The sequence below is a fragment of the Myxocyprinus asiaticus genome, chromosome 17 (assembly GCF_019703515.2).
Source record: "Myxocyprinus asiaticus isolate MX2 ecotype Aquarium Trade chromosome 17, UBuf_Myxa_2, whole genome shotgun sequence".
Lineage (NCBI taxonomy): Eukaryota > Metazoa > Chordata > Actinopteri > Cypriniformes > Catostomidae > Myxocyprinus > Myxocyprinus asiaticus.
In genome coordinates this window covers 4,487,129-4,513,704 of record NC_059360.1, presented here as the reverse complement: position 1 = coordinate 4,513,704, position 26,576 = coordinate 4,487,129, and the positions used below count along the sequence as shown (strand labels likewise).

General features: G+C 37.8%; 1 protein-coding gene across 2 annotated transcripts in view; it reads right to left on the bottom strand.

Annotated features, from left to right (window-relative positions):
- The window catches only part of paplna (papilin a, proteoglycan-like sulfated glycoprotein), an 83,142-nt gene extending 64,567 nt beyond the window's left edge, over nucleotides 1–18,575 (bottom strand). Inside the window, exons 1-5 of one of the 2 annotated variants that reach the window (XM_051723173.1) lie at nucleotides 18,227–18,575; nucleotides 12,841–12,878; nucleotides 12,655–12,742; nucleotides 6,439–6,542; nucleotides 139–199 (exon numbers count right to left, since the gene is read on the bottom strand). In XM_051723173.1, coding sequence (XP_051579133.1) covers nucleotides 139–199; nucleotides 6,439–6,542; nucleotides 12,655–12,705 — 216 coding nt within the window. In that variant the 5' untranslated portion in view covers nucleotides 12,706–12,742; nucleotides 12,841–12,878; nucleotides 18,227–18,575. The remainder of the gene's footprint in view (nucleotides 1–138; nucleotides 200–6,438; nucleotides 6,543–12,654; nucleotides 12,743–12,840; nucleotides 12,879–18,226) is intronic. The other variant, XM_051723174.1, reaches the window with a different exon arrangement.
- Between the last annotated feature and the right edge of the window lie 8,001 nt (nucleotides 18,576–26,576).

Here is a 26,576-nt window from a genome sequence, read left to right as displayed (position 1 = left end):
TTAATTAAATATCTGAATGAAAACTGTGAGTGAAGAAAATGAGGATGGCACCAATTGATATTCAGCAGGCAGGAAAACTTAAATTTTATTGCTACCAGATACATGGGTCATTGAGTAGAAGTGTATTTCAGTGTTTACCTGAATATTACATGAGCGATAGGATTTATCTGGACCCACACAGCTGTGACCTCCATCAGTCCTATAGAGAGAAGAGATCTGACATGAAGACAGGGGCGTACATTCCGGGGGGGGGGGGGGGTTATGTAAGCCCCCAATAATCAAAACAAGCAAGTACAACCCCCCCCTCCAATATTTATTAACCATGATCAATGAAAACATGGGTAAATGCTTCACATTGCAACCCCCCAATGTTCAAGCCAAATCTACGCCCTTGCAAGAAGAGGTTTTAGCTGCTTGATGGAAACAATGGAAAATAGAGATGTCAACCAAAAAGTACTGTGGCGGTACCATGGCACAGTGATTTATTAGAGGGTAATACTCTGACACCATCACCATCATACATAGTTCCTCGATATATATACAATGGTACAGATGATGATGACGACCATATTCATTTCTCATGGTACTTACATTGTTCTCAATGGTAAATATTTGGTATTACCATAGTCCTATTTCTTTAAAAAAAGAAAATTATAATAAAACATGGTAAAACCGAGGTACTAGCTAATTAAGTACTATATAAAATATAAGCCAATTTGCTGATATTTCTGCATTCATCACCATTACATTTTAATAGGTTATTTGGAATAAACAAAATGAATTCTACCTCAGTTTTGCTTTTATTGAAATACAAATATTAAGCTTTCTCTGTCCAAGTAGCTTTTTACATTGACAGTAGTTACATTGATTGAAAGTCCAAAACATTTCAGAGTTTCAAGAATTTGAAGAAATAAAAAAATAGAAAGACAAAAGTTTTATGTTCCTCTATGTCCAAGTATTTATTGTTTTAGTGTCTTCATACATTTCCCCATCCTGTCCTAAATCATACTCCTTGTCCTTGCTCTTTTTTTTTTGTTGTTGTTGTTTTTTTTTTGCTTTGTTTGTGTTTACCACTTTTTTTGTTCATCTTGGTAGTTGTGTTTTACGATGTTGCATGTTCCCTATTTTGTAATGTAAATGTGCAATAATAAAAAAAACAATACTGAAGGTAAATTAGTGTCTAAAAGATTTGCATGCGCAGAGGAAGATTTGTGAAAGCGTAAATCATGTCGCAAGCTTAAAAAAGTAAATGGTGAAAAGGGAAGTTGGAACAATGTATATAGGATTATTTCTGCAAAATATTTTTGCCACAAACACATATCCTTTCACACATTTGCAAAAGTTTCTTTTTACACATAAAGACTGATTCTACGCTGTCTTAATGTCACCCTTTCTTTTTTCGATGTATGCAGGTTTGCAATGTTTTTGGCCATAATTAGGTAAAAACAGTAACAAAAATGTACAGATACAGATAAGTCGAATACAGATCACATTTATTTTGTGTTAACATGAAGTTACACATTCACAACACATGAATTACACTTATGCAAATCATTAAAATATTGCGAATCTTTTTTCTCACACTTGCAACTTGATTTACACCTAAACAAAAATGTTCTGTGTGCATGCAAATCTTTCTCTCATGCTTGTAACCTCATTTATGTTTTTACAAACCTTACTCTACACATGACGTGTTTAGAGCCTCTCGTCAAATTAACATCTATCTTTACTGCACTGAAATCTAATGGAACAGGTATTTGCCATAGACTCCCACTGGGGCTCTATGGGCCATGCGTTTACTGACTTCAATGGACATACTAATTTAGAAAAGAGCGGACTGAGTTACTTGAACAAACAGGGCTATAATAATGTGTGACGCATGCGGCACAATTTTCTTTAAATGTGCATACACCGAGCAGCCCACAAAATTGCATGGGAAACGCAATTCGAATGACACATAGAGTTGCTGCCAATCCAAATCACTCTCTTATGAAGCTCCATTTCAGTTAGAAGGCTGCCATAGAAGGCATTTTTTTCTCCACCTTTTGTTTTTTTTGTTTTTTGCAACTTTTTATTCCATTTCTAGCAAGAAATTAGTAATGTAGTTATTACATATATACTTCGTAATTGCCAAAACTCTCTTGATTTTGTTCTAGATTATTAGACCTTTGTGGTTCGAATGGACTGAATGAATGCTGGTATCTTAGCAATGATGTGATGTAGTGCTGCATCAGAAGCCTGTCTGAAACCAGTTTCCAGAGGTACCTTCGTATGCAAACGCTGTCTGTTAAGTCATTGACTGATGGGTCAGTGGGCCAACAAGGCAGCTACCTTAGGATTCAGATGCAGCCCCATAGTCTCTGATGACGTTTTGGGTTTCATTCTTGCAGTGTAACTGCTTGTACAACAGTCATCTAATGAAGAAAAGGGGCACATAAACCGGTGATGCCAGTGGATGCATACAAACACACACCTTCACCAAGAAACAGACATCCATACAGACACACAAATACACAGATCTTGACCCCAAAGGGCACAAAAATTGGTTGGATATGGGTGTGTTGATGGCTAGTGTCTCTCTTCAGAGACACATCACAAAACTAACCCTACCACAAAAAAAAGAGATGTTCCAACAAGTTCAGCACTCCTTTAAATGTCAACTTGTCTGCTTCAACAGGGCGTCATCCTGCTTGACTCCATACATCAATTAAACTATAAATGAATAGATGCAGCTGCTCAGAGTTTCCAGCATTTCTAAACATTATGTCAGCATATGACAGACATGCTGTGATTTTACAAGAACAGAGTCGGGTGTGGTATCTGATTCATTCACCTGGCCAGACAAAAAGCCACAACATTACACAGGTACAAACACACTTGTGCAGTAGCTGGAAGAGAAATGTCTGGACAACATTCGAGTAGTCTCAGGATGAGTATCTAGTCATGAGCTCAAATTTCTTTAGTGTTTGTGAGTCATATCGCTTTCAAAATGACAATTTCTGGGAAACTCAGACACGCATGCACACATTTTCATTCCACAAAGCATACTAGCAGAGTCCATACTAGGGTTGCCAGCCATCCAAGATTTTCTAGAATTGTCCATTCCATTAAAGGATTAGTTCACCCAAAAATGAAAATTCTCTCATCATTTTCTCACCCTCATGCCATCCCAGATGTGTGACTTTCTTTCTTCTGCTGAACACAAACAAAGGTTTTTAGAAGAATATCTCAGCTCTGTAGGTCCATTCAATGCAAGTGAATGGTGACCAGACATCTGAAGTGCTATAAAGTCAGCATAAAAGTAATCCACACATTTCCAGTGGTTTAATTAATGTCTTCTGAAGCAACCCTGTTAGTTTTGAGTGTGAACAGACCAAAATATAACTCCTTTTTCCACTCTACAGCTTGACCACAGTCTCCTTGGCAATCATCATTTCAAGCTCGATTACACCTCCTACAGTGCCATCTAGTGCTCTACGCATGCGTCAAGCACTAGGAAATGTAATCGAGCTTGAAATCATTGTGCCAAGAGACTGCAATGGCAAGATGTACAGTGGAAAAGGAGATATATTTTGGTCTGTTCTCAACTAAAATCAATTGGATCACTTCAGAAGACATTAATTAAACCACTGGAATAGTGTGGATTACTTTTATGCTGACTTTATCTCCTTTTTGGAGCTTCAAAGGCCTGATCACCATTCAAAGCTGAAATATTCTTCTAAAATTTTTTGTTTGTATTTAGCTGAAAAAAGAAAGTCAAACACATCTTGTCATACACACCTTTAAAGAGATAGTTCACCCAAAAATGAAAATAATGATAATTTACTCACCCTCATGCCATCTGAGATATTTATAACATTTTTGAAGATTTGTAGAAAAAGATCCAGGCTCAGCAGGTCCTTAGAACGGGAGAGGATGGTGATTAGATATTTATAGGTCTAAACAGCACAGATAGTCAGCATAAAAGAAATACATCCATTAATGTCTTCTAAAGCGAATCAATCACTTTGTGTGCGAAAAAGAATGATATTTAAGCTAAGATATTTAAACTTTTTAACTACAAAAGATCACTACCAGTCAGGCGTTGACGAATTCCCAAATTTACTCGAGTGCTCCTGCGATGCAAGCGTATTGGCATGTTCCTTTGACTCAATGGTTGTGTCTGTCACGTATCTGTTCACGTGCCATCGCGCTTACATCACAGGAGCACTCTTGGTAAATTCGGCCATTTGTCAACGCCTCACAGGAAGTGATCTTTTATTAGTTAAAAAGTGCTTAAATATCGTTCTTTTTTTCACACAAAGTGAACGATTCACTTAAGAAGACATTAATGTCACCGCTGGAGACAGGATGGATTATACTTTTATCTGTGCTTTTTGGACCTACAAATATCTAATCACCATCCTCTTCCATTCTAAGGACCTGCTGAGCCTAGATATTTTTCTACAAATCTTCCAAAGTGTTTTGCAGAATAAAGAAAGTCATATACATCTCAGATGGTATGAGGGTAAGTTTGGTGAACTATCCCTTTAAGGGACACAGAATGTCCTGGAATTTGAAAAGAATTTCCCAATGCATTCACACTTATTGACTTGTTTATATGCACACTATGTGAGGAGAAGAAACTCTCCTAAATCGCTTTTTTGAGAAGCTCTTCTAAACCATCCTCTCCCTCTCAAATGAAGCATTGGGAAGTCCAATTCATTATTCAGATGATACATGTAGATCAGGGGTGTCCAAAGTCTGGCCCGTGGGCCATCTGCGGCCCTCCGACTGCTCCGATACAGCCCGTGAGAGACTTTAGAAATACAACAGAATTAGGCACACTATGGAGAAATTATCTGAAATTCATATTCTGGGCACTGGATGTCGCTATCACATGCAACCGCTATTCACAGTGCATCATCTCCGCTACGCGTTCTGTGTCGTTTCAATCAAATTGCTATGCTGATAAAATAATTTATACTAAATAAAACTTTTTACTAGTTGTCTCAGACTTTTGGACCCTCACTGTATGACAGAATAGATACTGGTAAGAACAATGTTTGAATTGTCCTATTTGTTAGCAGTTTCTGTAACCGCAAGGATTGTATTAGAAAGTGAAATTTAACAAAATTTAGGCAAGGCAGCCAATTAAAAGAGTCGCTTTAGGACAGTAGAGTTGACAGACAAAGTCTCATTTTGAAAGCGCTGTTCACAGAGTAAAATGCAAGATGAAACATGCAGGCAAATTCCAACGCCCAGATTTATGGCCAAAGCTTTCAATGTCCTGGTGCTTGTTCTCCCAAGCCAAGTCCCTATCACTCAAACATACAATTCTAAAATGTACCATGTTCCACTGAAAGTGCATACTTGACCTTGCATGCTTGAGTCAGCTAGTGTGACAAAGGAAATGATGCATATTACTTCTATAAGAGGAACAGATGATAAAGTATTGTCTTGAGAGATTACTTCGTTTAAAACCTGCAGGACAGACATGGTTAAGATGAAGCTTTGTCAAAAAAGCTAGGAGAGAGTTGTGGGCTTTTCCTCATACAGCATAATCACACGGCTGCCTTGATTTACCTTCTCTAGGTTCACACAACTCAATTTATCATCTTTTCAACTGGCTTTTCTCCATTTACTTACAGCAGAATAAGCCCATGCTTTCCTGAGACATTTAAACAGAGTCACGTGTGGGTTTGAGCTCGCAGCACTATTCGTGTAAATCAAAGCCATGTACATCAGCTCTGCTTGTCTTAAGTCTTATGAAAGTCTACTGTCTCTCCAGTTAACGCATTTGCTTTTTTACATATTTAACCATTTCTCACAGACGATGAAACAAAACACAGTGTGTGGAAAGTTTCTGTGTCTGCACAAAGTGCATACTGTAAATATTTAATGAGGTAAGCACTGAGGCAGCTTATGATTCGTTGTCTGTTGCTAAACAACTTGCACTGTTCTATTATAGAACGCCTTCACGTTCTTACACTGATTATACTTAATAAGATTACAATGTGTGTGGTCATATAAATGCATTAAACTGCTTTACTTTATCGGTGTATGGTCATAAACGAAGCAAGAATAAACCAATCGACACGGGTAGATTTTTGCCCATTACCCCGATGTTGTGTTGCATTTAATCTTACTGGCTTGTCCAATGTGTGCACATGTTGTGCGCATGCCTGTTTATGGTTTGATGTCAAAAGCTGAGAATAACGTGATTATTTCAAATGTTTTCAAAATCTGTAAATGCAGATTTCATTGTATGATTTTTTAAATAAGTTGATTTTTGGGATTAATCAGTGTAATGGTGTGCATGTAAATGCGCTCATTGTTTCACACTGTATACATATAGAACTGCAAATCAGGGTTAGAACTGAATATTATTAAAAGAGGGGTGAGCATAGCATGAAAAGCCTGGATAGGCAACCAAGTCACTGAGTGTTTATCACTTACCGTTGGGTTACACATCGCCTCGTCCTCATGGTAACCCCACCGCCACAGGTGCGACTGCACTCTCCATACGGACTCCATTCATCCCAGTAATCACCAGTGGGTTGCTATAAAAGCAATTAGTAAGTTAGCAAATGCACTGCTTTAGTCAAAAATCAGTTGTAATAGCTGTTTTAGTAGTCTATTGATATTTAGATATCCTTGAAAAAGGCTGACTTTCAAAACATTGGTAAGAAAAATAAAGAGAGCCTATATTTTGAGTTGTGCAGTTATACTCTCTTTTTTTCAAAATCAGTTTCCCATAAATTGAACCTCTGAATCTAAGGTGTGTGTTCAAATGATTGTCACTTCTAACCCTTGTGTGACCTTCGGGGCATTTATGTCCTTTTCATTTTAGTTTTTTGATAATTTTAGCTGTGTTAATTCCAACGGCAGACATTTTGCCAAAGGTGTGTATTCTGGGGGGAATTTTGATATTTCAACCTCAGTTCCTATAATACAGTTATAATACACTGTGTACACAAAATAGTTACACTCAGGACCTTAAGGACAAAAATGTCCCCATTGAAACCCATTAAAACGGCAATATTTGATCCCAGTGCCATTAAAGCATAAAATCATGAATTCTATGATATTACGGAGCCCTGGCTTCAAAATTTTATTTTTTTATATTTTCAACCAGATGGCACCATTTTTCACATGTTTCACCAATGGAGTAAATACATGCTTTTTCCCTATTTTCTGTTTGCTGTATTTCAGAGCACTGCAGGTCAATTGAATAAATGATGCAGCTAAAATTGTGTGGGTGTGTTGGTATGGATGTCAGAGTGTGTTTTGTATGTGTGTATTGAGAAATGTGTGTGTGTGTGTGTGTGTGTGTGTGTAAAAAAACAACAGTGGCATTATGTAAACAAACTGACATTTAAGGGGTTAAAATCCTGAAAATGAATGAATATTTGTTAGTTATGATCAGGACTAATGTTGGTTAAAAACAATTAACTCATTGAAAGTGGAAAATAACATTAATATACAATATTATTGGGGGCCTGGGTAGCTCAGTGGTAAAATACGCTGGCTACCACCCCTGGAGTTCGCTAGTTCGCTAGTTGGAATCCCAGGGCGTGCTGAGTGACTCCAGCCAGGTCTCCTAAGCAACCAAATTGGCCCAGTTGCTAGGGAGGGTAGAGTCACATGGGGTAACCTCCACGTGGTCGCTATAATGTGGTTTGTTCTCGGTGGGGCGCATGGTGAATTGAGCGTGGTTGCCGCGGTGGATGGCGTGAAGCCTCCACACGCGCTATGTCACCGTGGCAACGCGCTCAACAAGCCACATGATAAGATGCGTGGGTTGACTGTTTCAGACGCGGAGGCAACTAGGATTCGTCCTCCGCCACCCGGACTGAGGCGAATCACTACGCCACCATGAGGACTTAGAGCGCATTGGGAATTGGGCATTCCAAATTGGGAGAAAAAGGGGAAAAATCCCCCCCCCCAAAAAAAAAAAAAAATATACAATATTATTATGGCAGTTTTTTGACGCAGACATTTTTGTCCTCTTAGGACATCTGAGTAACTGTTTTTATTGATGTATAAGGCTTAATGTAGTTGTTTACCATGAATTATGCTATCAAACGCGATATTTAAACAATGAAGTTGAAATTACACAGACGAATGGCTTCAACAGAAGCATACCATCGACGAACAACCTTGCAGTTCATGGTAGGTCTGTCTTTAAAGATTTATAAGTTATCGTTGAAAATCAATTAATCTTTAGGATAAATTAATGGGATTTTTATTTCCGGAACCAGACTGTTGCGCCCTATACTTTTGAAACGGAGTATTTGATGATTACGGATTGGTCTCATTCACTTCCATTGTAAATGCCTCACTGTATTTTTTTATCCACTGACGGTTAGGTTTAGGGTTAGGGGGTAGAGTTAATAAAATATGCATTTCTGTTGACTTTATTACATTATTTAAAACAAAACAACAACAACAACAACTCGCTTTTAACGCCACCCTGTGGGCATTTCTCCCAGAAACTGGAGCTCACACGTGCCCATCTGTTTAACAACACTTCCAGCTTCAACCTACAGTCACTTGAATACTCAGCATGATCTGTCTGATCATCGCACAGCTCTTTGGAATACTTGATTGTTCTTGGTCAATTGCTGCCAAATTGGTGGTGAAATATCTTTCTATAAAGAGCTCTAAACTGTATAATTGACTGTCGTCCCAGGAAACTAATTCCTTACATTCCTAATGTTGTCAATTTTCTCAGATTTAATGGCTTTCAAAACACTCTGTGCACACCCTCTTCTCACAGAATAACATAATTTAAACTCTATTTCATGTATATGTATTAATTTATTTGATAAGTAGCCATGTAATAAGCAGAATAATGTACAGCCAGTTGGAACAAAGTAAACCTATTCAGGTTCATACAAGACCCCTCCACTTTGCGTCAGGGTCCAGATCACCCTGTCTGGGTTTATTTTGCGAGAATGACCGCCTGACTATACATTATTCCTTACGTTATTGGTTACGTTAACGCTCTTGAAGGTTCATTCTTTTGCCAATGCGGATGCAACCCCATACTAACATAAAGTGACAGTGTTTACTGCAACAACTCTGTTACCGCAGCAACGCTATTTAATCAACAGCGCAAAACATGCATCACGACCATTTAGTCAGATTCCCGGACAAATTACTCACATGTGTCAGTTCTTCTGAATCTACACAAAAAACATACAGTGCTTCCTACCGAACGAATGACTTTTATCAGCCCGTCCTTTTTAGTAAATAAAAAAACGTAATGTACCACAAGTCAATCATTTCGTCATGTCCAATTTGAAATGAGCCAAGAATTCTGAATGGTAGTTATTGTGTAAATAGTTCGTAAAGCTTTTCTGACGTAAATTTACAGATTCATGAAAATTTTCATATTTCAAAATGTTAGTTGGTACGAACAAAATGTACAACTGCTGTGTAAATCATGTGTAAGACATCCGTACATTTTGTGTTCTTTCAGGCAAACTGCCATGACTACATTCTGAAATAAGTAATGAAAAATATGTATATGAACATTGAATGAGTACAAATAACCTCAAAAACATAAATTAGTTAAAAAGAGGTTTGCTGTTTTCTTTTTAAAACGTGTGTGTGTGTGTGTGTGTGTGTGTGTATACAGTATATACTATATATTTATATACTTAATTGAAAATGTTTCTTTGATGCTTGCATTTATTTCTTCAAAGTATGGTTAATTCCCAACTCTGCCTCAATTTGATATCTTTTTTCCAGCAGAAGTGCTTGGCATGGCGCATTGTCAAGGGAAGGTGCAGTATGTCATTAATTACCTCGACAAAATGCATGCCCTCTTATGTGACTGTTTGGACAGTTTCTTCATTTGATATGAGCTCTATAATTTAGGTGTCATAATTCAGTATTGGCATTGCTAATTCATTTTCAGTTGATAATATATAGTCAGTGCTAATGCTGTTAAATCCATCAATAAACATATCATGGGCACACTGTCGTAGCTTGCAAATCTTTATTAGTTTACAGCATGTCGGTCAAAGAACAGAACCAGACAAGGTTAATGGTGGTTGGCAACCCTCTTCTGGCATGAACTGAAATTTTTTGATTCACTAAAGAGCCTCTGATGACAGCAAAATCATGTGATGACAGTAAGTATCTTACTTTCTTTGAGATGATATTGAGTTAAACATTTTACCATGTGAATGCACTTCATTAAAAAAAAAACGATTTCTTTACTGTTCCGTATAGATGTTAAAAGCATTTACTAGTGAGTCTGGTGACTTCCTTATAAGCTGTTTTCATGGTCGTGGATTATGATGATTGTGAATGAACGTGCACACGCCCCATATTTACAAATGTTTGGAATTCACTAACACACACACTTATAAACACACAAGCAAATCTGGGATGTATGCAGCATTAGTGAATCCGGAGGAAAGTTTTGGGGAGGTCCATTTTACACGTAAATTACTCCCAATTTACTCATATATTTACGAAAGTTTCATGAGTATGAGTTTGGTTGTAATTAGTGGTATTTCATAAAAAATAGATGAATAAATAAATATATTAACCACAATCATTAAATTACTAACGATTTCTATCCCTAATTGTGCTTACTACGTTTTAAAATGTCACACTCCTCACTGAGTTTTATCGAAGTCTTTCAGCAAGTCAGTCCACTGGCGGCCATTTTTGGAACGCTCCCAGGAAGCTATTTCCAGTCATGAAAGTGCAGCTCCTATCTACTTGAATGGGGAAAGGCCAAAATCTCCAAAATATTTGGTCAAGATTATGATCAAAGAACATATTTCAAATCAGCAGTAAAATCTGACAACACGGGAATCTTAAATTGTGATTCTTTACCTCAGATTACGCTAAAAAAACTAAATTTTCCTGGCTTGCATTAGGGATGCACCGTTCCGATACTGACATTTTTAAATAGATCGGGTATCGGTCCGATGAGCCCGATCCAAATCCGATACTGTGTGTTAGTCATGTTCGTTACTGTCAAGCTCCAAAAATGACATAAAAGAACCATTAAAACACCATTAAAGCAGTTCATATGACTCAAGGCTGTGTTTAATAAGTAAATATATAGTATGTGCAGCGCCAGCGTGTTAGTGACTGGTGCTGCTCTGTTGACACAAACTTACGCACAGGCTGGTGATGCACTCGTGGCTATTTTTAGCCTTCACAGTGGTGCGCAATATTTGAGCGCTACTCAAGAACAGCATCTCAGATGTAGATGCTCAGTAGTTCGGTTCACTTATAATATGCATTTAGAACGGCACCGGAGGAGCATTTTACCAGAATTTGAATAAGAAGCAAATTAAACGACTGTGAACTTGCCTACAAACAGACACATACAGGACTTCCTGGAGAGTTTAGAATGACAAAATAAAAGCATGAGGGTTTAAAATGTGCACAATTTAAATATATTACTGTTGTATTTAAAATTAAAAAGTCAATAATAATAATATTAATAACAATTTATTATTATTATTATTGTCATCATTAGTATTTGTTTACAATTTATAAAAATATTTAAGTTTAATGGGTTCCAAGAAATAACTGTGTGAATGAAAAGCGGACTGATGTCTTACAACTAAATTGAACAAAAAAGAGATCTGAATCATTTAAAGTCCAGATGCATGTTGAAACATTTTTGAAATAAAATAAATCAATAAATCAATAAAAAGGCAAAAATAAAACACTGGTTTCTTTTCTACTGAAGACATGAAGACTGGAATTACTGTTAATTTTGCTGCTACATTATCCAGTATACTAGTTAATAATAAAGTGTTTCTTAATAAGCTATACATTTATATTGAAATAATGTGTATTTAGAGGTTTGTGTTTCTTTACATATTAAAGAGTACTCCCAATTTAGTTCCACACAATAATGTAAAGATATTCTACACTGATTATGCAAAAAAACAACACTGGTATCGGAACGGGATCGGTATTGGCTGATACTGAGATTTTCGATATCGTAATCGGATCGGAAGAGAAAAAGTGGTATCGGTGCATCCCTAGCTTGTATAGCTAATGTGCATGTATGTTCTCGAGTTGATTGACAGGCAATATCTCTCTTTTACCTGTAAGGCGGGACTTCCTTTTTACATCCGTTCAACAAAGCCATTGATAACTTCAAAGTATTGTGTTTGAATGATGCTGCATCCATACCCCTATGTTTCAGTGTAAGTTCAAGACAACATACATAAAAATTACTGAGTGCACCTTTGAAGACTTCACATTTATTCAAAATTTGTGATATGCACATTATTTAAAGATAACTTAATTTAGTTTGATGGAAAATGTCATACAACTGAATGTCTGAATTTAAAAAATAGAATGCATTTTTAAGTGTATAAGTAGACGTCATATAATATAATTTATTATTCATGCTTTTGTTCCTCCGCATAAAGGTTTATAGGTATTGCCAAACAATGTTCCTGAGGAAATGCAGCATCCCAGACTGAGCATTTAGAAATAAAAATGGAAGCAGACAAGAATGATTCTCTCTCATCTTGTGCCAGGACATTATTATTATCCACAGTCACATGTCTCTATCTGTGTTTTCAGGCTTGTAGTTCTATTCTTCCTTAAAAGGTGGTGAAAGTGTACTTTACTGGCTGGCGGGTCATCTGTTATGTTGTATTGCAGTATTTCACTCACCATAAAAACAGAGGCCAAAAACACCTGCAGACAGACCACAACCAACAGCATCCTGATTTTTCAAAGAGAATTCGACCTGGATACAGCACTGTATGTACAACACATAACAGACATGTTTAATATTGAACATCTGTGCTGTACAATGTACATCTGGAATCCACATGACATGTGGAAAATATACGGTACCTGTTTTGTTAAGATTTAATGCTGTCACACCCAACGTCCTGGAAAAGACAAAGGTGTATGTTATTTTTTTTTTCCCCCTGAAGCCCTGCATGCTTAAACACACATCAGCTCAACTCAAAACACTCATTATGGAAAAACATTAAATTGTCACTATGGGAGTGCCAGTCAGAATTCTCATATAAAGTTAATTATCTAATTGAGATTTAACATTTGCACTCATCATTATGTCAAGCTAGATGGAGGCCTGTTTGTTTTCAGTAAAACTGAAACTGTTATCAAGCCAAGAATGGGGAACGTTCCCCTAGAACGGCCAATCCCCTTCCTTGACAAGCTATCAAAGTCCCATGTGAACAAGCAGGAAGTCGTATGCCAAGGGAATTTAGGGAGCAGCAGGCACCAAACTGCAAGTTTGAGTGCCATTCAGAATTGAATTTAGAATATCTTTTTGATTCCAATCAATTCCTAAAATGTAAGTTTACTTGAAATGAGGTAGCACACAGGATGCATACTTGTAATTCGAATTTGAAGTAGAATTAAAATGGAATTAAATTTAAATAAAGTTATATAACCGCTGTTGTTTTTAATAATACATTTTAAGGAAGACATAACTGAATCATCTTAGGAGACAGTGGTATGAAAAGTGCCATATTACAAAGTTTCACTAGCATCAGAATAGTTTATTTTTTTTTTTTGGCGGCAGCAACTCTTACAGCTCTTCAGTGATGATGGTACAGTCACCAAAATGTAGAAATGCTCATGGGCGCTCCACCCTGGATGGATGGAGAAATATTAGAGCTGACAATTTAAAATGTTTAACGCTATAATTTTTCTTAAAAGTGACAAACACGTACCAATTTTCACATTCGATTCTGAAATTTTATTCAGCTCAACATGAGACAAAGTTCTTTAGAGTGTTTTGTCTGTGTGCTCTAAACCGCCAGTATTTGATTAATAAAACACTCACAGTGGCTACAATTTCTCCGCAAGTGACGATTTCATCCTTTTGAACACCCTTGGATGGAAACGCAGCTTTATTCGCACATTGTTTTTGCGATAACATGGTTTTGCACAGAAATTAAATTTGCAACTTGGAAACATAGCTAATGATCAAGTGATGGAGAAAGGACCTCTTAACCTTAATTATTTGTACAAAACAAACCCAGACCTGACAATTCCAGACAATTCCTGACATTCCAGACAATTTGGATGAAGTATGATTGCGTGGACAGTGTCAACACTAAAAGCAAGTCATTTGGAGTTGAAAGTGCGGATTCACGATTCCTGTAGCAAAGTGAATAGCTACTATAAATATTGTGGAGGATGAGGGTTTTAGAGATTTAATGCCCATTGCAATGAAAAGTACTTGTGATAAGCCGCAGTTACACGACCTGACAATTCCAGACAATTCCTGATGTTCCAGACAATTTGGATGAAGTATGGTTACGTGTACAGTGCCAGTGCTTAAAGCAAAACAGATGTTCTCTGCAAACGCTTTTCATGTGGAGTTCAAAGTGGCAAATCAAGTAAATGCAGCTTCACGATTGCTGTAGCAAAGTGTATAGCTACTATTAATATGGAGGAATAGGGTTAAAGAGATTTAATGCCCATTGTAATGAAAACGCAAACTAAGGGTACTAGTTATTTTAATAAGTTAACCTTCTACTTAAGCCCTAGGTATACTTTCATTTTGACATGAATGCTCAGTGTCTGCGTACAGTCAAACACAAGCCTGTCAAATTATACTCCATATACAGTAACTGCACGCATACACAGGCAGTTGGCGCATGCGTGCTCTGACTGCAGTGAGACACTGGACTTTCTCTTCAGGAGTTTAGACCCATAAAGATGTCTTTATATTCCTTCAGACTCAAGTTTTACAAATGCAGCCTGACCTCCTCACACACACGCCCTTGACTTGCACATCCACTGTTGTTGTTTTTACCTTCATCTCCTGATGTTTCGTGTGTTTACATCTTCTTCTAGTGCTTCTTCGTGACAGCAATGACTCAAAATGTAAGTGTTGCCACCTTGTGGACCCTTTAAGTAGTGCAAATAATTCCAGGCACATGCGCATACTGTATGAGTATACACGGTTAGAAAAATCGGGCCGCATGCTCACAGTGCTTGGGCATTCTGCTGATGACGAGATTTGCTTCAGGACTGCTTCAGCTCAGACATAATCTTAGGATGTCTGGTGTGAACGGCTCTCTTGAAGTCATTCCACAGCATCTCTATTGGGTTAAGATCTGGGCACTTACTGGGCCACTCCAAAAGGTGGATTTTATTTTTTGAAGCCATTCTGTAGTGGATTTACTTCAATGTTTAGGGTTATTGTCCTGCTGCACCACTCAACTTCAGCTGAGTTTCAGCTGGTGCAAATCCACCCTGACATTATTCTGTAGGATATCTTGATAAATTGTCAAGGTGTGTGTCAAGGTGGTCTTTGGCAAACTTCAGGCATGCAGCAATGTTTTTGTTGGAAGGCAGTGGCTTCCTTCATGGTGTCCTGCCATGGACACCATGCCTGTTTAATATTTTCCGTATAGTAGACTCATGAACAGAGATGTTAACCAGTTCCAATGATTCCTTCAAGTCTTTAGCTGTCACTCTAGGGTTCTTTTTTACCTCACTGAGCATTCTTTGGTGTGCCCTTCAAGTCATCTTGGCTGGACGGCCATTTCTAGGGAGAGTAGCCACAGTACTAAATCATCTCCATTTATAGACAATTTGTCTAACTGTGGACAGATGAATATCTAAGCTCATCAAGATAACTTTGTAACCCTTTCCAGATTCATGCAACAATTCTTGAATGTAGGTCTTCTGAGATCTCTTTTTTGCGAGGTATGGTCCACATCAGCAGATGCTTCTTGTGAATAGCAAACTAAAAATGTTTGAGTGCTTTTTATAAGTCAGAGTAGCTCTAACCCACACCACCAATCTCATTCATTAATTGGATGCCAGGTTTGCCAACTCTTGACTCTTATTAGCTTATGTTGACGTCATTAGCCTAGGGGTTCACACACTTTTTCCAACCTGCACAGTGAATGATTAAATGATATATTCAGTATGTATGAGAACACTACACTACTGTGTGTGTTATTAGTTAAAACAGATTGTGTTTGTTCATTATTGTAACTTAGATGAAGTTCAAACCAGATTTTAAGACAAATTTATACATAAATGCATGTAATTCCAAAGGGTTCACATACTTTTTCTTGTCACTATAAATACACAGTATTTCATTATATATAATAATTAACTTTCATTTGATGGACCATGTCAGAAGTCTCCAAAATGGAGCCAAACATCAATATGAAATTAAAGTGACCAGAAAACAATGTGGTGAAAATGTTGTGCTGTATGGCAAAATTTATGTATTTATGGATGTGCTAACTGTCAATATGAATAATGTAATAATAATAATAATAATAATAATAATAAGTATTACATTTCTTTGAATTGCAATTTAGTTAATTCCTTCCGGTCATTCCAATTCAACATCCAATTAAAACTTCAACTCAGAAATTGAAAGGGAATGAATAATTTTTTATTTTTTTATTTTGTCCAACCCTAGTGGACTGATCTGACTGTTTATTATTGCATCATCTTAAAGGGATAGTTCACCCAAAAATGAAAATTCTCTCATCATTTTCACACCCTCATGCCATCCCAGATGTGTGTGACTTTCTTTCTTCTGCTGAACACAAACAAAGATTTTAAGAAGAATATTTCAGCTCTGTAGGTCCATACAATGCAAGTCAACAGGGTCCAACACTTTAAAGCTCAAAAAAGCACATAAAAGAAACATAAAAGTAATTAATATGACTCCAGAGGTTAAATCCATATCTTCAGAAGTGATATGATAGGTGTGGGTGAGAAACAGATTCATATTTTAATAAGTCCTTTTTTACTATAATCCATATTACTTCTTTTATTTTTGGCTATTCACGTTCTTCATGCATATCGCCACCTACTGGGCAGAGAGGAGAATTTATAGTAAAAAAGGACTTCAATGCTGATCTATTTCTCACCTTTCATATTGCTTCTGAAGACATGGATTTAACCACTGGAATCAAATGGATTACTTTTATGCTGCATTTATGTACTTTTTTGAGCTTCAAAGTTTTGGACCCTGTTGACTTCCATTGTACAAACCAACAGAGCTGAGATATTCTTCTTAAAATCTTTGTTTGTGTTCAGCATAAGAAAGAAAGTCATACACATCTGGGATGGCATGAGGGTGAGTAAATAATGAGATAATTTTCATTTTTGGGTGAACTATCCCTTTAAGGCTTGTTTTCAGTGCCATTCATTTATTTTGAGGAAATTAACAGTGACAATGCTTCAATATTCAGAAAGGTGATGCCAAACGCCTGGGTTGTCAGGCAACACTCCCAGAAAATATGTTCAAACCCCCAGACAGCCTGAAATAGCTACAAATAGCTACTGGGCTGCCAGTCTGAGCATGCTGCCACCTGCCGAGGCAGTCCACTGCTTTATCAGTGCTTTTCTGAACTTAACTAAAAGAAGCCTAGGTGTAGGTTCAGATTTTGTTCAGCCAACAGATCTAAAATACTGTACTTTTCATATAGTTCATACGTTGTTAGAGGCATTAGATGAGATTAGACTTTACATGTCGATGGCATACAGCTAAAATATAAAACCAAAGGAAAATGTTTAACTCTGACTACCAAAGACTTGCTAAAACGTCTAACCAGTATCTAGTTGTCATGCTTAAAGACATAGGTGACAGAGGTAAGTGGGTAAATGACATGAAACATCAATCAGTGACATCTAAAACTACTGTAAACAACATCTATATGGAGGCAGCTGTATGAGCTTATATTAAGAGACTATATGGAACATTTACCATTTAAAAATCAAGCTGTTAGCCGCAGGACTGTTTAATTAAATGAACTAGTAAAGGCAAATAGGTGATTAAAATACTGGAAAAAAAAAAAAAAAAAAAAATGATGTTACTGACTAATTGAACTTATGTTATTGGGTATCAACTACCCAAGCACAGATATTTTACCAAACTAATGAATTTAATCAATAGAATCATTTCAATTACCAAAGTAATGAAAACAGCTTATTGGTTTAATTCAATTCAGTAGTTTCTGAGGCAGTTTCAGTTCAATGTTACAACCGCAAGGTTTAAATATATAAACCTCAGTGTTAAAATAACACAACACCGACTCAAGGCATAAATTCGGCTGAAGAAACATTGACAATGACTCTTTCTTTAACATCGTTCAACAACAGAGATTCGTCGTTATTCGAAATCAAAGAAAGCGATTAAAACCATTGCTCACCGCACAGAAACCGCTGAACTGCTCATGTGTGAAAGAACAGAAGTTTAATAACAACAATAATTGACACTCACTTAATCCGGTTGGTGAAAGAACCCTGAGCTGATGTCCGTGTTTTACACGGTTGAAGTGTTTCTCGTGTCTCTTTCTGTAACCGTGAGGCGCGTTTGAGGAGAAGCTGCGTCACTCACACACACACAGAGAAGTACTTTCAGTTGTAACCGTCAAAGAGCTAATGATATATGGTGTCTTAAGTATTAGGGTAGGATTCATTTTGAAAGTCTTGACAACCAGAAGAAAAAAAAGATACAGCTCATTGGACACACGTTCCAGTATCGGGGCATGTTGTCACACGCATGGGGTAAGTTGTCACAACGGGAACCTGCATTATTGACAAATTTGAGAAGAATACCTTCATAACCCCCTACTGTCTTAAGAAACTGCGCCCTCCTCTTGTCATTTTAGACCCGTATTGAAAAACATAAAAAAAAAAAAAAAAAAAAAAAAAAGCTTACATGAGTGGAGAACGGTCCCAAAGTGTATAAAGATAGGGGGAGAAATGATGTATTGAATATTAAGGAAAAAATCATTGGCTCAATTTACATTTATTTCAATCACTTTTGGCATTTTACGTCAACTATTTTACAACCATTTCTGATTCATTCTGCTTGTAAAAAAGTGAGGCACTTACACTGGAAGTCAATGGGGCCAATTTTTCGAGGATTTAAAGGCAGAAATGTGAAGTTTATAATTTTATAAAAGCACTTACATTAATTATGATAAAACTTGTGTATTATTTGAGCTCTAATGATGTTTAAATTGTCATTTTTATAGCCATTTTAGGGTTTGTTGACGTTACATCGCCACGGCAACGAAGTTGTAAAATTAATTATAACTCAAAACAGAAAAGGTTAGTATGTGATTTTATGACACTAAAATAATTTTAACATGCATATTGTTTATGTGTTGTGGCTATACTTTTGAAACAGTGAGTATTTTAACATTCAAAAATGGACCCCATTGACTTCCATTGTAAGTGGCTCACTGTAACCCAGATTTTTGCTTTTTTCTCTCTCTCTCTCTCTCTGTCTCCCCTTTTCTCCTCAGTTTGGAATGCCCAATTCCCAATGCGCTCTAAGTCCTCATGATGGCATAGTGACTCGCCTCAATCCAGGTGGCGGAGGACGAATCTCAGTTGCCTCTGTGTCTGAGACCATCAATCCGCGCATTTTATTACGTGGCTTGTTGAGCGCGTTACTGCGGAGACGTAGCGCTTGTGGAGGCTTCACACTATTCATCCATGCACAACTCACCACGAGCCTCACCGAGAGGGTGAAACACATTATAGCGACCACAAGGAGGTTAGCCCAACGTAACTCTACCCTCCCTTGCCTAGGAGACTTGGCTGGAGTCACTCAGCACGTCCTGGATTCGAACTCGTGACTCCAGAGGTGGTAGTCAGTGTCAATACACGCTGAGCTACCCAGACCCCTGATTTTTGCTTTTTTCAAAGAAAAGGAGGGGCTGGTCAAAATACGTTTTTGTGGTAATCAACATTATGCCGCAAATGATGTCGATTGAGCTCAACTTGCATTGAACCCGGAACATTCCTTTAATACAATGAAAGGAACAGTTTGCTTTAAATTGTTATTTCTCTTAAACTATTATTTAAAAAAATAATTTTCTTTTATATTTTGTTTGTTTTGATGGTCTTGACAAAGTCACAGTGTTTGGTTTCAGCACTAAAAACTATGCAATATTTATGAAGTATTTGATTACCTGTCCCTGGTCAAAAATGACCCTAAGGCAATATTAGGGTTAAACATGATTATTCCAAAAGTTTTTTTTTTTTAAAGGCATTTTGCACAACATATGGAACACAAACCAAAATCATGAAACAGCAAAAATAGAAAAGGTTATATACAGAAATATTACACCACTGCTTTGTAATTTATTAGTTATATAAAATGACAACAAATATTTTTGACTTTGAACTTGGTGTTTGAAACCAACATTGATGAGCCAAAACATTATGATCACACACAGGTAAAGCAAATAACATTGATCATCTCCTAACAAGGCAACATGTCAAGGTCTGGTTGAATTAGATGGTAAGAGAACAATCAGTTCTCGTAGTCAATGTGTTGAATGCAGGAGAAATGGGCAGGAGTAAAGACCTGAACGACTTGACAAGGGCCAAATTGTTATGGCCAGACGACTGGGTCAGAGCATCTCTGAAACGGCAAGGCTTGTGGGGTGCTCCCGGTCAGCAGTGGTGAGTACCTACAGACAGTGGAGGGACAAACCAGCGACAGGGTGTTGGGCACCCAAGGTCCGAACCGACAGAAGGTCTACTGTGGCAGAAGTCACAGAAAATTTAAATGATGGTTATGGGAGAAATGTGTCATAACACACAGTGCATCACACCCTGCAGTGTATGGGTCTAGAATAGAGCATTTACAAAACTGGACTTTTAAATCAAAACCTTATAAATTTTATTTTTAGTATATTTCCATATACTGTATAATTCTCATTTTAACAATACTGATAATGTAATAAATATTGATCATTATTCTTTGAAATCATGAATTCAACAAAAATAAATTAAATTGTCTGGTGTGTTTACACCACCAAGCTTCAGTAGCTGATGTCGACAGAAATCACCCACCCCTCCCTTCCAGATGCCCTTCAATCCCTTTGCATGAAAGAAGCTTGTTCACCGTGGCGCATTTTTTTAGCGCTAAAACAACTCAAGTTCTCGTGAACACTCATAATCATAAATGGACATCAAGATTTTTGCTGAAAAATGACTTTTGGGTTGTTTCACACCAAAACATATCGTATGCACTCAGAAGACTTGCGCTATGACGCACAAGCCAAATGGACTACTTTTAAGATACTTTTGAGTCCTTTCTAAAGCTATAAAGTAAGGCATGACCCACTGCCATTGTATTGAAAAGATGGGCTGTGATATTAATTAAAACAGCTCCTTTTGTGTTCTGCATAAGAACGAAAGAAAGATTCAGGTTTGGACCAGGGGGCTAGTAATTGGCTGATTAGCAGGTTCCCATTAGCACCTGCTGGCAGATGCTGAAACTACACCCTATGATGGCAAAAAGCATGTGTTTTTTTCATTGACAGCCATTCAAACTTAGCTGTTTTCAGACAGAATACATTTTTACCCAAGAAACAATTAAAATTACAATTATTTCATTACATTATAGTACATATTTGTCCAGTGACAGATTGTTTTTGATTTACATTTGATCCTATATGCTGCCAGAGAGTGCAACAATGCCCACTAACTTTATTTTTTTAACTGTTTTGGTTCCAGAAGTATTCATAAAATAACTCTAAGCCATGAACTAAACCAACCAGCTCTGAGGTGAATTACAATAGCTTTCTCCAGGTATTTTAGAACGTTTTTTATAGGGGTGAGTTATGACAGAATTGGCATGATTTGGTTGAAATATTCTTTTAATGCATGGGTATTTGATAAAACTAATGATTATCTCTCTAAAGTGGAGATGTATAAAAATAAACATGACCAAAGAAAAACACAAGTATAAAGTCATACATTTTAATCTGAAATTTTGTATGATAATATTTTACAAACTGCACAAATGAGTCAAATTAGAAGGCATTTTAAATGTGAAACCGTTGTGCCAATGGTGGATACTATGTTAAACTACCACCGAGTTTTCCCAAAGTGTTTTTCCTTCCATGACATTACAAAAAATTGGGTTGTAGGAACAGTTTGGAAAGAGTTCTCTTATTAACTGGCTTGGTTTATCTGGTTAAGATGGACTAACAACATATCTGAGGTTCTGCTTAACAAAACAGGGCAATTTTTAATCCTTTGTATGTTGACCACGTTTCATTCAATGGGGTAAAATCACCCACAATGTGAAATGTCCTTTTCTTTCTGCTTAATACATATGGCAAATGACAGTTCACTTAAAGTGCTTCATCACGGTCCATGTCCCTTCTTCTACCATAATCCAAGACTTTTCCATCTGTCTGTAAAAAGTCTTCTGTTTTAGTTCTCCATTTACATTCAAAGTAAAGATTTACCTTGCACATAATTTAAATCAACATTGGTATTACTGTATTTTACACTGGTTGCCTCCTGGCCTAAATCACACAGACAATCATTACAAATTCTTTCCCATATCTTTCCTTGATTCTTATCAAACAGGTAATGAAGGTCTCTGTAATGAAGAAAACTCCCAATAACACACAGTCACACAAACAGCCACAAGGAACTGCTAAACGTTGAGTAGTCACTCTCCAATAAGCTTTCAGAGTTGTCGACTGAGCTTCTGGGCTTGCCTCTCCTTTGCGTCGAAAGCGTACTTGGTGTCTTGCAACTGCTCAATGATTTCCTTTGCCTCCTTCATGTCCTGGGCTAGCTGGTTGTATTTCTCGGCTAGCTCCTGGTTCTCCCGGCGAAGCTCCACCACAAGTTGGCTCAGCTCCTCGCTTTGCCGGCCACAGTGCAACTTCAGTTGCTCCATCTCGACGAGGGTCACCTCCATTCGCTTCACCAGGCCTTCCAGTTTCTCCTTTGACATGGCTGCTGATAGAGTGTAGGTCTGACTTGTAGAGTGTAACAGTGGCGAATAAGAATCCTTTGAGTGTGGCTTTGTCCTTGGTGCCTGCAGTTCTGACTAAAGATATTCGTCCAGAAGACTAATTACTTATGGTCTAATCCTTGAGTGCCAGCTTGTCTTACATGTCGTAGGACACTCCCTCACACTTCTGGTAATCCCCTTACAGGAGCTATCCTTAGTCACATCTCCTGTAGTCTCAGTGCTCAAGACTCACCTCCAGAGATTAACGTGTCTTGCATGGCCTGAAGTAAGCAAGCTTAATACCTTACCGGAAACTGAATTGACCTGAGGGAAAAGGCAAGTTGTCAAAGGGAGGAGTTATCAAAATTAGCACTGGCACAAATAAGACACAAGGATTTTCTTAGTTACAACTGTACCCAACTGAAAGTTCAACATAAGCGCTACATACAGCGAACTACAAACTTGTAATTCACATTTACTTGAGAAAATGTGTGCGATGCATACACAACACAATGCCAGGGCATTGCTATGTGGTTGCTTGTGTTGTTCTGGTGGTTGCTTACTGGCCTGAAGTCTTGGTCATATTTACCTTTGCATGACAAATTCGGCAGGTGAAGAAGTCGTGGGCAGATGTAAAGTGTGTGTCAAGCAGTCTCTTTATTACATTGCACTTTATACCCTGGGAAAGTAAAGTTATAAAGAGACTCACCACTTAAATTATTTCCTCTTCTATAGTGAATTATCAGTGTAGCTACATACGAAGCATTCCCCACACAGAGAATACTGACAAACCAAGCAGTTTCCTGTTGGTCAACACTGCGAATTTGTGTGTCAAAGTTCACCAAATTTGAACCCCATGTGAAATTTGCATAATTCTTCCACTGGAAATCCATTAAGCGAAATGCCAGATTGTGTGGATTCCCACTGACATTTGGATATTTCGTTGTGCAAAGGTAAATGTAACCGTGCATCAAAAGCCACCTTTTCACAGTCTACGACATTCATATACAGCTTTCACATTTCACCTCCTAGTGCCGTTTTAGAGGCCGTTTGCTTGCAATGTATTTATTGTATTTGTTGCATGGGAGTAGGTTTTAACGAACTGCAATGTCAGCATCCAGTCTATTCATATGTATAGAAAGATAAAAAAAATGAAAACGAAGCTTTGAAGAAAGTTAGTGTTTTTTTCTTCTTCTGAGGTTTGCAAAGTAAATTATAAAATTAAAAGTCTACATTCATTATCTTTCAATCTGCAGAAGTAGCAGACATCTAGAATAAAGTTTAGGACAAAAACAGTTAATATTTTTCACTTCACACTTATTTCAAATGGAAAACAATGTCCAGTCAGGCGGTCGGATGCGGTCTACTTGCACAAGTTGAAATATGTCAATGCATCCAAAGATCAAATCAGATGATTCCGCATCCACAGATAGTCGGAACTACATGCAACTCTACATTGGAAATAAATGACTTCCGGTCTGTCGAATGCAGTGAAAAGATGGCCTAGGTCAAGTCAAGTCCCAAAGTCTCTATGATACATCCATATGGCTCAGGTCCCTCCTACAATTTACAGTAAGTCTATGGATTTTTTTTGCCTGTTTTATCATCCACCAGACAAAATTTGAAAGTCTGATTGCTTAAAATAAAGGTTAAGCACATCTCTTCTCACAAAGCTGCACAATTTAAGAAATAATTTGTGTTTGTTGATATCACCTGTGGCAGGATGATTGTAGACCGAAGGCGAGAAACTGAGGTGGAATGTGAAGGCCCAGCTTGACGCTAATCACCAAGGTCTAATCACAAAGGAGAGTCACCATCCCAGCATGCCATGCCAAGCAGTCCCCATGGAAACAGCCACTACCATCAAAGTTTCAGGCAATGTGCCAATTCCACGCAGTCAGGAACTTGGAAAAGGGCAACTAATGGAATGTCACAGCAGTTGTTGTGGTGCAGCATTGTGGAATTCCTCAAATGTTCCCACCACTTACAGGGGCCTTCAGTTTTAGAGGATAGAAAGACAATAGGGAAAAAAACAATGGGATCCCACAGTGATCCGCAATGATAAACAGGTTGTGAGATTTTGTTTGACCTGAGGTGTCTGACTTTCCTCTAATGTCCTCCACTGTTGACCAGTCCAGATGAGCCTTATAAGAAGGCAACAGAATTAGTACAAGTGAACGCAGGTAATGTTGAAGGTCGAATCAGGTAGTGTCCTGACGGCATGACATTTGTAACTTGTTTTTTCGAGGGTCCAACACATGCATGGGATGCCAAGACAGGAAAAACCTCCTCTGAAAGCAGTGTGATTAGCAGTACATGCACACGAATGCCAACGCGCTGTCCGGTTGAACATGCTTAATGTGCGTAATTGTGTTACTGAGGCGATAACAAACCTCAGTACTCAAGGGGGCGATAGAATTACCTTCAAAAGTCTGTGCCAAGCAAGTTGCTATAAATAAATGGACTTTTCCTTCCTTGCTCAGGTATATTTTCTTCAAACTGTTGCTCCGCCATGGCAGTAGTTGGCTCGAAAGACAAAAATCACTGTAGAATTGGACAGTTCACACAAATATCTCTACAGCACCCCATTGTGGCAACGTTGAGACTGCAATCGTACTTGCATACCAGAGTATGCTTCGACTTGTGTTTAGACATTGAACCCTGCTCACTTCCAAATGATGTTTGAGTGACTGCAGCACAAAACCGTTTTGGACCTTATTTACTTATGAACAGTGGATATAAAAAGTCTACACACCCTTATGATTTTGCAGGTTTTTTTAAATGTAAAGACAGAAATAACAACAATGTAAATGTCCGACTTTTTCCATCTGTTATGTGATCTTCCAACAAACAAAAATCCAGAGGGAAAAAAAAAAACAAATAGATCATTTTTAGGAACATTTAAAAAAATACAAACACCCTGATTGCATAAGTCTGCACACCCTGCCCAACTAATACTTTGTGGAAGCACCTTTTGCATTTATTACAGCAACAAGTCTTTGTGAATAAGTCTCTTATTAACTTTGCACAATTTAGACTTTGGAACTTTATCTCACTCTTCTTTGCAAAAAAGTTGAAGTTCCTTCAAATTGCAAGGGGATCTCCAGTGTAGAGCTCTCTTTAGGTCATTCAACAGGTTTTCAGTGGAATGGAGGCCTGGGCTCTGATTGGGCCATTCCAAGACTTTGATTTTCCTTTTCTGAAGCCATGCCTTGGTCGACTTGGATGGGTCATTGTCATGTTGGAATGTGAAATTTCTCTTTATCTTCAGCTTTCTGACAGAGACCAGCAGGTCTTGTGCCAAAATATCTTGATATTTGGAGCTATTCATTATCCAATCTATCTTGATAAGAGCCCCTGACCCAGCTGAAGAGAAGCAGCCCCAATGCATGATGCTACCACCACCATGCTTCAAAGTCGGTATGGCATTCCTTGGATGATGAACTTTATTGGCTTTGCACCAAACATATTTTTACAATTTATGCCGAAAAGTTAAACCTTTGTCTCGTCAGATCATAGCACATTTTCCCATGTTTTGGGGTGACTGAATGACTCTTTTGGCATAATTTAAATGGGATTGGATGCTTCTTTTTGTAAGAAAGGTTTACCGTCCTGCCACCCTACCACATAGCCCAGACATGTGCAGAATATAAGAGATGGTAGTCACATTCAAGGAGTGACCGATACCTGCCAAAAATTCCTGTAGCTCCTTCAGTGTTGGTATTGGCCTCTTGGTAGCCTCCCTGGTAAGTTTTCTCCTCGTCCTCCCATCAACTTTGGAGGGTCGTCCTTATCTTTGCAATGTCTCTGTAGTGCCACATTTTCTCCACTTATTGACGGTGGTTTTGAC